A 12,940-nucleotide genomic window follows, 5' to 3' on the forward strand; every position below is an offset into this window, starting at 1 on the left:
GGTGGGCTGGAAAAGGTGGATACAGTCCTAGGAGACTCTTTCCTAGGAATGTATCCACCTTTTTCAGCCCACCGGAGCACCTGAAGGCTGAACTAATTTACGCAGGATAAGTCATCAACTGCCAAGCCGAGAAGTTTGTGACGAATCGAATTTACTGTAAGTTCGCTCATCTCTAGTGCCGAGGTATGTTAAAAGGAGTCTGCAGCCACCCGGGCTCTGTCTGATTCTAACCCTGCTACTCTATATAACTTCATGAGGGGACGGGGACACTGCTTTACATCCCTCCCTTGTCTCCCACCCGCTCGTGGCGCACATATCCTGCCCGCAACAAGACTTCAACTCCCAGCATGCCCTCATTGTAAGGGCATGCTGGGAGTTGTAGACTTGTAGTGAGTGGGAGATGTAAAGCAGTGTCCCTGTCCCCTCATTAAGTTATATAGAGCAGCGGTGATAGAATCAGACAGAGCCCGGGGGCTGTGTACAGTTGTTATATCATATTTCCCGCTGGAGCTGTGATCACGGCTTCCAGTGGGAAATATAAAATGTTCTCTCTAAAGCCGTTCTGTAAGCCAGCTCGGGGCTGGCTTGCATTTACACTGTTTTGGAGGGCTTGCTACTTTTTGTGCGACTTTCACACTTGAAAAAATCCCTGACCACTGCAAAGTAAAAAATTTAATTTTAGTTTGTAGGCTGTTTTGTAGCTTTTTGTTTATTGCCAAAAATTTGCTATGTGCTAATGCAACTTTTTTTTGTGCGACTTTTGTAAGCAAAAAAGAGCTCTAAATCCCTTGATAAATGTCCCCCATTTATCCCTGAAGTATATTTTTAAAGAAAAAATTAACATTTAAAACATGTACATCTTCTTAATGTTTGCAAATGAAAAAGAGGTAAAAGAAAAAAAAAAAGAGCAAACAAGTTTAGTTAAATAAAATAAAAAATTACTATATTTCAAAGTGGACATAACCAAACATGACACACAGTGTTATAACACATATAAATGTAATCTTCTTGTGCTTCTTGTGCTTAAAACCCAAAAGCAATTTGACCGGAATCCTCCACAAAGCAAGAACAACTTCATCACCACATTACAACTTGACCCATAACCAAATCCAGACTATACTCCGCAAACATTGGCACATCCTACAGGCTGATCCCCTCCTAAAAGCCACACTCCTTGAAAGACCTAAAATCACATAACGTAGAGCCCCAACACTTAGGAACATGATCGCTCCCAATCAGCTTAGATGGCACACGAAAAAAAAAAAAAAAAACTGCTAATGCACCCAAAGGGTCATAAAAATGCCATACGAAAAAATACCATCTCCCAGAAAAAAGAATTCTTCATGAACTCCATGTCGGGTGAAAAATTCCCTATAAAATACCATCTAACATGCAAATCCAGCTATGTAATTTATGTCATCTCCTGCATCTGTGGCAAAAAAATATGTGGGTAGAACCACCCAGGAACTTCACTCAAGGTTGAATAAACACAGAAATAACATCAAGAAGAAATTTCTCCTACACAGTATATCTAGGCATTGTGGTGAGAAACACCTGGACACCAAAGACCCAATCACCATCTGCCCCATAGACCACATCCACAGTCACAACTCAAAGCGATTCCAAAATCTTGTTAAAAGAGAAATGTATTGGATCTTCAAACTGGGAACCCTTCAACCCCTTGGTCTTAATGAAGCCACAGAACTAATCAAATAACCTCCACTAGTGGCCCACCCCTGCCTCCCCCACCACACCATCCCTACACCCCTGTCCAGACAACACTTCCCACCAACTGCACATACTAATACTGCAGCCAATACTAAGAACTAAGTCCAATCCCTGTATATATATAATCACCTTCACAAATACATCCATTTACACAGTTGGCATTGGTTTGGTGGTGTATAAATAGCTAAGCCATTTGAATCAACTATTTATACACCATCATCCACCAAACCAATTCCATTCCTGTAATGCATAACATCAGGTCTACCACTCCATTCATATAGGCAGCTTACTTTCCCATGTCTCTGCTGCCACCTAGTGACCAGAATGAATATCTATGCACTAATGACACATCAGTTACATTTGGGCTTTGTTTATTTCCCACAGCAATTTACCTCCAACTGCCAATCATCATTGACACACATTCCATATATGGCTACACAATTAACCCCCTGACCTACAGTTTGGCACCCCCTCCTTGGATCCAATACATGCTGCCACCCCCCCCCATCCTCCAGTTGACCACAGTCCCTTCTGTACAGTATGCACTTGTAACAGTCTACTTACCATGGGCTTCACCCAGCCTACCGATTTCAGTGGGAGATTTTTCTAATGTTATTTTGGAAACTACACCCCTCACAGCATTTAATAAGGGGACCCCAGTATCACCGCCCGCATAATACAGACCCCCAGAATCAGACCCCACCATAATACAGACCCTAGAATCAGACCCCAGTATCACCACCCCGCATAATATAAACCCCAGAATCTGAACCCAGAATCACTGCCATGCATAATCTGTACATGACTGTTATTGTGATCTGTAGATGATACACTGTTATAGGGGGATCTATGGATGACACACGTATGGGGGGATCTCTGGATGACTCATTTATGGGGGATCTTAAAATGACACACCTTTGTGGGATATGCAAATCACACTCTGTTATGGGGGTTCCTTAGATAACACACTTATGGGGGATCTGTGAATGAAACATTTATGGGGGATCTGTGAATGACACACTTATGGGGAGCTTTGAATGACACACTTATGGGGGAACTATGAATGACACACTTATGGGGGAACTGTGAATGACACACTTATGGGGGATCTGTGAAAGACACACTTATGGGGGAGCTGTGAATGACACACTTATGGGGGAGCTTTGAATGAACACTGTTATGGGGAGCTGTGAATGACACACTTATGGGGGATCTGTTAATGACACACTGTTATGGGGAGCTGTGACTGACACTTATGGGGGAGCTGTGAATGACGCACTTATGGGGGAGCTGTGAATGACACACTTATGGGGAAGCTGTGAATGACACACTTATGGGGGAGCTGTGGATGACACACTTATGGGGGAGCTGTAAATGAACACTGTTATGGGGGAATCTGTAGATAACACAGTTATGGGGATCTATAGACTGACAGAGACCAGAGCCTGTCTCTGGGGCAGGAAAGCTGCTGTCAGAGCCAATAACTGAGCTAAGTGTATTCCACAGAAACATACAGACTACTTACCAGTCTGTAGAAGTGACCCCTGACCTCCTTCAGACACCTCACTGTGGCCGGTACAGAGCTCAGAGCGATCCCCCTCCCCCTCTATGCTGCCGACAGACAGCGGATCACAGCAGCTAAAGGGTGACAGGGGTGGAAAAGTTAAGTTGTTTCCAGCGCAGCACAGCGATAACCGGGTAGGGAGATGGAAAGGGAGGGATACATCTTCCGTCCCTGGCCGGATATCTTAGCAGCCGCTTAAAGTGACAGTGTCCCGGGACTCCCTGCAGGTCGGCACTCACTCGCTCGCCACTCAAATGCACCCTGCGTGCCATGAGTGGCACGCGTGCCAGGGGTTGCCAACCCCTGCACTATATGGTCTCCTCATACTGATGCCACCTCCAGGCTTTGTCATTGTGCCGCTCTGCGGCAGTGATTCTCAAAGTGATGCATGTAATCTGCATGTCATACTGAATAACAGTATTATTTCACTACCCCAGCACACTCCATATGCATGCTAGAACATAGCAAAGTGTTCTACACCCCTATTGAGGCTCTCTGTAGGCCAGAAATAGCCATTTTTAATATAGATTCACTGCAAATAAATTCGACCTGAAACAAATTTTTTCGGAAAATTCGGCGAATTGGGCAAATCGAATTTTTCAAAAGTTCGCTTCTCTCTAGACCCATCTCTAATCTCCCTTTCATCTTCCAAACTCCTGTAACGCTTGGTCTATTCACAGCTAATCCGCTACCGTATATCTCCAAGAACTCGCTCCTTGACCACTTACAGTCTGGTTTCCACAAAAACTGCCATTGCTAGATGTCTGCCTTCCCAAAGAACAAACCTAGTGACAGCCTTTTTGAATATGAAGAACACCATGCTCTGTGCACTTGTCCTCTCCATTATGTGTGCACGCCTACTAGTCCTTAATATTCATGAATATGTCCTTATTATTCATGAAGACCTGTCCTTTCTGCCCACCAGCAGAGGTACTATTTACTATTTTTGGTCATAGTATGAAACTGTCCAATCCTGCAAGTGTTATGTATAATTAAAGGGGTGATCCAGGATTTGAAAAGCAGAGATAATTTCTTCCAAAAAGAATGCCCCTCCTGTCCTGTAGTGTGTGTTATTGCAGCTAAGTTCCATTGAAATGAAGGGAGCCAAGTTGTAATACCACACACAACAGGACAGGTTGGGTGCTGTTAGAAAAATCTGCTCTGTTTTTCTATTCCCGGATAACCCCTTTAAATATAAAATATTTGATTTATTTTTTATTTTTTTTTAATTTGTGGTTTATAGATAATGAAGAGTTGAGAGACGAACTGAGAAGGATGCAAGATATCAACAGTTCTTCCATTAGCAAGCTGTGTAAATTTGAGGAGAAAGTTGAAAACCTGGAGACTGACCTTTCTGGGGAGAAAGAACGCTGGAAAACTAAATTTCAAGACCAGCAAGCTCTGAAAGAGCAGGTAACATCAATAAGGGCATATGCAAAAGGAAAATTTGATCTGGGACTAGGGGACCCTAGATCTCGAGATAGGTGTGGGTCCCAGAGGTTTCATCTGTCAGAGTTGTATGGCATATGCTGTTTACACAGTAGACAGGGATGACAAGGGTCTTCTGCCACTGAATCAGTCCACTTTACTTATTTGAAAAAAAAAAATACTTCTAATGGAATCTTTGGGACATTCACTTGCTTGATGCATACATAATTTAGCTAGAAATTGTTTTTTTAAAGGTTATAGGGGGAATTTTGAAAAGATATATATGTTGTACAAATAAATTGCCTTCTGTGTCTAAATCAGTGTTTCCCAACCCTGTTATCAAGGCACACCAACATTCAGGGTTTTTTCAGTTACTCCATTGGAATACAACAGGGAAAAATTAAAATCCTGGTGTAACGCCGAGTGCTCCAGGTCCCGCTTCTCTACACTCATGCTTGCAGGTCCCCGATCAGACTCACTGTCCGGGAGCGTTGCTCTGTGTCTCTCGGTGGAGATGCGATCCCCGCGGCGGGACGTGCCCGATCGGGGGTCGCATCCCGTGTCACTCACCGGCCCCGTCCTCCTGCTCAGTCCCGGTGCGTGCGGCCCCGCTCTCTAGGGCGCGCGCACCGGGTCTCTCAGATTTAAAGGGCCAGTGCACCATTAATTGGTGCCTGGCCCAATTAGTTCCAATCACTCCCTACACTATAAAAACCCACTTCCCCTTCCTGTCCCTGCCGGATTTTGTTGCCTAGTGCCCTGAGAAAGGGTTCTGTGTCTTCCCAAGCCTGTGTATCCAGACCCTTGCCGTTGCCCCTGGCTATGAACCTTTGCCACCTGCCTTGACCTTTTGCTACGTCCGACCATGTCTTCCCCTTGTCCTTGTGTACCCCGCCTATCTCAGCTGTTAGTGAGGTTGAGTCGCTATCGGGGGATACGACCTGGGAGTTACCGCCGCAGCAAGTCCATCCCACCTTGCGGCGGGCTCTGGTGAAAACCAGTAACTTCTTAGAACCGGTCCTCTGGTACGGCCCACGCCATCGCCTCACTAACACAGAGGATCCACTACCCAATTCCAGTCCGGTTCCTGACAGTAGATCCGGCCATGGATCCCACTGAGGTACCATTGCCAAGCCTCGCTGACCTCATCACCGTGATCGCCCAGCAGTCCCAGCAGATCGCTCAACAAGGACAGCAGCTGTCACAGTTGACTGCTATGTTCCAGCAGCTTCTACCTCCAAAGCAGCAACCATCTCCTCCGCCAGCTCCAGCGTCTCCTCCACAGCGAGCTGCCGCCTCCACACCCAGAGTCTGTCTGTCTCTACCTGACAAGTTTGATGGGGATTCTAAGCTCTGCCGTGGGTTCCTGACCCAGAGTTCGCTGCACCTGGAGATCATGTCGGACCACTTTCCCACTGAACGGTCTAAGGTGGCATTTGTGGTAAGTCTGCTATCTGGAAAGGCCTTGTCCTGGGCCACACCGCTTTGGGACCGCTACTGCTACCATCCAGTCCTTCTTCACTGAACTATGCAGCGTCTTTGAGGAACCTGCCCGTTCCTCTTCCGCTGAAACAGCCCTGCTAAACCTCGTCCAAGGAGACTCTACAGTGGGCGAATATGCCGTACAGTTTCGTACTCTGGCCTCTGAGTTGGCCTGGAATAATGAGTCTCTCTGCGCGACCTTCAAGAAAGGTTTATCCAGCCACATCAAGGATTGTCTGGCCACACGAGAGATACCTTCCACCCTGTCTGATCTCATTCATCTGGCTACCTGCATTCATATGCGCTACATTGAAAGATGCCAGGAGCTTTGCCAGGAAAAAGATCTTGTTCGCACCAGGCGTGATCCGCGCCTGGCTCCTCTCTTTCAGCATCCTTTGCAATCTGTTACTGTGCCTTCCGCCGAGGAGGCCATGCAAGTGGACCGGTCTCGCCTGACCCAACAAGAGAGGACTCGCCGTAGGAACGAGAACTTGTGTCTATACTGTGCGAGCTCTGAGCATTTCTTAAAGGACTGTCCTCTTCGTCCTCAGTGTCCGGGAAACGCGCGCACCATTGAACGTGGGATGAACGTAGGAGAGGCGTTACTAGGTGTGAATTCTTCCTCTCCCCTTCTTACTATTCCAGTACGGATTTCCTTGCCCACTAAGTCCTCCTTCTCTGCTGTGGCCTTTCTGGACTCTGGTTCAGCAGGAAATTTCATCAAGGCCTCACTCATCAACAAGTACAATATTCCTGTTACCCGTCTCGTCAAACCTCTCTTCATTGGCTCTGTGACTGAAGAGAGACTGGTCTGCACCGTGCGTTATCGTACCGAGCCCCTGCTCATGAACATTGGAGTTCATTTTTCGTATTGCCCAATTGTACTTCAGAAATTCTTCTTGGCTTGCCCTGGCTCCAGCGTCACGCACCTATCCTCGACTGGGCCACGGGGAACGTTAAGAGTTGGGGACCTTCCTGCCACAAGCAATGTCTTAAGTCGGTTCCTGTCAATCAAGTCTCCATCGCTCCTCCATTGCCAGGTCTTCCTAAGGCCTATCAGGACTATTCTGACGTATTTTGTAAAAAGCAAGCAGAGGTCTTACCTCCACATAGACCCTATGACTGTCCTATCGACTTGCTCCCTGGTACCACACCGCCCCGTGGTAGGATTTACCCACTTTTTGCCCCGGAAACACAAGCCATGACTGAGTACATTCAGGAAAACCTCAAAAGAGGTTTTATCCGGAAATCTTCTTCTCCAGCTGGAGCTGGATTTTTCTTCACTGCCTAAAAAGACGGATCTCTACGCCCCTGTATTGACTACCGCGGTCTTAATAATATTATAGTAAAAAATCGCCATTCTCTGCCTCTCATCTCCAAACTCTTTGATCGACTGAGGGGAGCTAAGATTTTCACCAAACTTGATCTAAGGGGCGCATATAACCTCATACGTATTCGTGCAGGAGATGAATGGAAAACCGCCTTCAATACCAGAGATGGTCCCTTTGAATACCTTGTCATGCCATTTGGGCTTTGCAACACCCCAGCAGTCTTTCAGGACTTTGTTAATGAGATTTTTCGGGACATGTTGTATTCCTGTGTTGTAGTCTACCTTGATGACATCCTAATTTTTTCCTCCAACCTAGAGGAACATCGCCTTCATGTCCGACAAGTGCTTCAGCGACTACGTCAAAATAATCTTTACGCCAAAATTGAGAAATGTCTATTTGAACGCAGCAGTCTCCCCTTCCTGGGATACATTGTGTCCGGTCAAGGTCTTCAAATGGACCCTGATAAGCTATCGGCAGTAGTAGATTGGCCTCGTCCCACTGGCCTACGAGCTATCCAAAGATTTCTCGGATTTGCTAATTATTATCGTCACTTTATTCCCCACTTCTCCACCATCGTTGCTCCTATTGTAGCACTGACTAAGAAAAATGCTAATCCGAAATCCTGGCCGTCACAGGCGGAGGAAGCCTTTAACCACCTCAAAGCCGCCTTCTGCTCTACTCCAGTCTTGTCCAGACCAGATCCTCTGAAGCCCTTCTTCCTCGAGGTTGACGCCTCCTCAGTTGGAGCCGGAGCTGTTCTCCTACAAAAATCCGCTAAAGGAAAAAATATCACTTGCGGATTTTTTTCCAAAACCTTTTCTCCTCCTGAAAAAAACTATTCCATAGGAGACGGTGAAGTATTGGCTATAAAGGAGTGGAGACATCTTCTGGAAGGATCCCTTCATCCCATCACTATCTATACTGATCATAAAAATTTGTCTTATCTTCAATCCGCCCAGCGGCTAAATCCTCGCCAGGCTAGATGGTCGTTGTTTTTCAACTTTCAAATCCATTTTCGTCCCGCAGACAAGAATGTCAGGGCAGATGCTCTATCACGTACCACCGATGCCTCAGAAGTTCCTGACACTCTGACTATTGGTGTGCCTTGAGGACTGGGTTGGGAAACACTGGTCTAAATGATGCTATATTAATTTAAGGTAACAGGTGGAAGCAGTTTTTAGCTCAGTTAGAGATTTTTTTTTTCCCGTTACTATTTTTTTATGAAAATGTTTTCATAAAAAACCACAGGTACAAATAAAAAAAACACTTCACGTGCATCCAGACAAGGCAGTTACAATAAAGTATTATGCGATAGCTAGTACCGGGAGTAGTAACAAACAAGAAGCTAAAAACAGGAACATGTAATGGTGTTGCATGAAACTTACATCAAGATAATGGGCACATTGGTCCAGTGTCGGTGGTAAGGCCGATGCATATTCTACATAGAAGATCAATACATAAACCTTATATATGGGAGCAAGTACAAAGAAATAGAGGTGAATGGGTATGCAACATTGTGAGCTGCATGGGGACGTCAGAAAATAATGATTGGAACTCAGCGACTGGCAATATTAAAGTGTAAGAGATCATATGTTATTGCAATGCAGAGAAAGCAACCATTTGTGCTATCTTTTAGAAAAGATGAAAACCTACCTAAACCCAGGGAAATAATCTTCTCAAGTCCACAAGATATGATACAATGTACTGTGTAAGCCACAGCCACGCCAACAAAGGTGTGACACCCTGGGATAAATTTTAGACAATCAGTCAGGTGTGTAGTACCACCATAAGATATGCTCTGCATATACCCCCACCTGTATAGGGATGTACATACACACACACTGCTGTACACATGGGGGGTATGTGCAAACTGCAGCGCATTGCACCCTAGGGACTTCTATAGACCCTAGGCCTAGGGTGCAATGCTCTGCAGTCTGTACATACCCCCCCCATGTGTATAGCAGTGTGTGTGTGTGTACATTCCTATACAGGTGGGGGTATGTGCAGAGCATTGCATCGGTCAGTGACCCAGGGCCTCTGAGTCTGCAGTCATTGCTATTTACATATGTACATACACTAGAGTGCAATGCTCTGCACATACCCCCCATGTATAGCAGTTTGTGTACTACACACACTACTATACCTTGGGAGTATGTGCAGAGCATTGTACCCTAGTATCTGTACATTCCTATGTTAGAGGGCGGGATTGGACAAAAAATCATCTGGAGCAGGATTGAAAAATCAGTCCTGCGCAGGGCTCTACTACATAGTGTATAAGGAGAACAGCAGGCAAACTCTAGTAATCCTTCTTCCTCTCTCTGTAACATGTGCAGCATAAAACCAGAGAGGAAAGGGTTGCAGAGCAGAGTACAGTGATTGGCTGACAGCTCAGTGACACACAGGAAGGGAGGAAGTTCAGTCATGTACAGTGAGGGCAAGAGAGGGACACACCCCCTGCCTGAGAGAAGATGGAAATTCAGTGTGATATGATATAAGCTTATTTTAAAAGAAATACAGAAGCTAGACACATAAAAGTTATATGTACATGATCTGGGTGAGGTACTAAGTAACATTACTTTTTTTTCTGGGATATGATAGGTACGCTTTAATCATTCCCCCAAATCTTGAATCTACTGTAGATTAAAATATTCTAAATTGCTTTTCTATTGTGATAGACAGTGACCCTCACATTTAATCATTATAGTTTGTAATTTAGTTATTTAATGCACATTGTTATACTTTTCCTGACCTGTATAGGAATGTGTAGATTTGGGGGTGTAACAATTTTAGTGGCAGGGGGTGCGACTGCAACCTGGCCTGCATTAAAAGTGGGCCTGCCCAGGATACACATCCCAATTTTATCAAGCGAAAGCAGATTATTAACTATGTGTTCATCTTTAAGACACACTGCTGTGCCACTGAACAGGGCTGTTGGGACTGCCTACACCAGAAGATCAGAGAGAGGAGAGGACTGGGGGCAAAGAGAGTGGAGCATAGGAAGGATGCAGGAGAGTGTTGTAACATGTAAATATGGGGGCAGCGTTTTCACATTCTCACTATAGGGTTTAGAGTGCAAAATGATGGGCAAAGTTTTTTATTTTTTTTGTGGCACAAGGCCCCAACATAAGAAAATGTGAAATGCAATACATACACTGTATATATTTAAATGCCCTATCAGAGGGTGAGGGTGAAGTGGTTGTTCATGGGGATTTCCAATACAATCATTTGTCTTTGCAATTTAAGGGGTATTCCAGGTTTATACATCTTATCCCCTATCCAAACGATAGGGGATAAGGTGTATGATAGCAGGGGTCCCGCTGCTGGGGACCCCTGCAATCTCGGACATAGACCTGAATGGAGGGGGCGTTGTGTGATGTCACTAGGGGGCATGGCCATGAAGTAGCTTCACTGAGAACACGGGGGTCCCCAGCGGTGGGACCCTTGCAATTATACATCTTATCCCCTATCCAAAGCAATCCCTTCCTTTGTGGTCTATAGTAAGAAAATTGTATTTGATTCTCAAGTGGTCAAGGCTAATGTCCCCTACTTGGTAGTCAAGACTAGAGTACAAGAGAGATATATAGATGGAGATCTGGACTCTAGTGTCTGTGCTCCAGTGATGTATTCAGCAGTGGTGAGTAAGAGACAGGACTGTACAGCTATGAACATAGTTATCTGTATTATTCTGTGTAATCATACACATAGCTATGTTCATAGATGTACAGTTCTATCTCTTCCAACAGAATCTATAAATATGCACATTCAGTGGACTTTAAAATGAACTATCTAGATCAGTAACAGTTGTTATTTATTCAGAGAAATGGTAAAAGAATTTAAAGCAAAGATGTTGTAAAATTGTTATTTCTTGAGAAATGCAACAATTTACTAAAAAGAACAAGGGAAAAATATCAAGAAGATATTAAATATTAGAAAAAAATGGAAATAATAAAAGTATTTTTTTCTCATTTTCTAGTCTGTCACTTTGTATGACTTGTTCAGTTCCATTACTATCATTTCTATATATTGTTACGTACCTATTTCTCTACTGTTCGGTTTATTTCTTTGTGTTCTACAGCAAGAGAAATACGTTCACCTTGAAGAGAGTAGATCAGACAACTTAATGCCTCAATATACGGATGCTACTGATGGTTTTGTTGAATCGAATGCCAATATGAGAGATGGATTGCACAGACGACTTGGTAAGTGCAGAAGTGTTCCTAACAAGTCTAAGTTCTCGATTACACAGTTTTCGGTATCATTTATTTATTTTTTTTCATCTAAGACCTAGGTTTCTTTATATAAGGTTTCTTTGATTTAGGCTCACCTCCCGGTTTTTACAAAAAAATACATGCATAATAAATGCATAACTGCAACAATATAACTAACCCAAATGTCTATACACATACACCAAAATATACCCTCTTTAGAGAACTAAATTACAGTTCCAGGCCCCAATGCTATATTTGTAACAGGACCCCCAAAGATTATATATAATGTATAAGTAATAAACACTCTGAAGTCATATCTTTGGGACACAGTGATCACACGGTGTAGGAAGTATGCATGCAATAACAACACAAAAAAGCAATAATAAACAGAACAATATTCATTATTATATGTACAGTGATCCCTCAACTTACAGTGGCCTCAACATACAATAGTTTTAAGATACAGGGTGGGCAATTTATATGGATACACCTTAATAAAATGGGAATGGTTGGTGATATTAACTTCCTGTTTGTGGCACATTAGTATATGTGAGGGGGGAAACTTTTCAAGATGGGTGGTGACCATGGCAGCCATTGTGAAGTCGGCCATTTTGAAACCAACTTTTTAGTTTTTTCAATAGGAAGAGGGTCATGTGACACATCAAACTTATGGAATGCAGAGATCTGAAAATTAACTATTTGATTACCTAGACCACCTAGTTTTTATATTAACCCCTAACCACCCTAAAACACCAGGGATGCTGGAATTAACCCCCCTTTGTCCTAGACCACAGGATATACTGGCGTCCTACAACACATGATGTGATACCAATATCCAGTGCCATTATTACAAATGTGGCTGCTACCCCCCTTTGCCATTTAATTACCCCCTGTGTCATTTTATCCTCCCTTCATTCCTCCAGTGCCATTTTATTCCCACCTGGCCTGTGTCTTTCAGCCTGGTTTCAGTAGGCCGTCTCTGGGCGGCTCTCATCTGACAAGTGACATTGTCCTGCTCAGCTCCTCCAGTGCAACATGAGGGGTGGCACTCATAAGAAGTCCCGGCAACCATTGCTGTTCCCTGATTTAAAGGAGTAGTCCAGTATCACAAAACTTATCCCCTATCCACAAGATAAGGGATAAGTGTCAGATCGGGGGGTAGAGGGGGCATGGGGGTTTGGTGGGACCTCCCGTGATCT

The 12,940-nt window shown here is 44.3% G+C and overlaps 1 protein-coding gene across 2 annotated transcripts in view; it reads left to right on the forward strand.

The window, feature by feature from the left end:
- LOC130357861 (uncharacterized) overlaps window positions 1-12,940 on the forward strand; it is a 102,617-nt gene that overhangs the window by 15,019 nt on the left and 74,658 nt on the right. For both annotated transcript variants that reach the window (XM_056560600.1, XM_056560599.1), the window contains 2 exons: window positions 4,536-4,705; window positions 11,609-11,732. In XM_056560600.1, the coding sequence (XP_056416575.1) occupies window positions 4,536-4,705; window positions 11,609-11,732 (294 nt within the window). The remainder of the gene's footprint in view (window positions 1-4,535; window positions 4,706-11,608; window positions 11,733-12,940) is intronic.

This window comes from Hyla sarda, chromosome 2 (genome assembly GCF_029499605.1).
Source record: "Hyla sarda isolate aHylSar1 chromosome 2, aHylSar1.hap1, whole genome shotgun sequence".
Lineage (NCBI taxonomy): Eukaryota > Metazoa > Chordata > Amphibia > Anura > Hylidae > Hyla > Hyla sarda.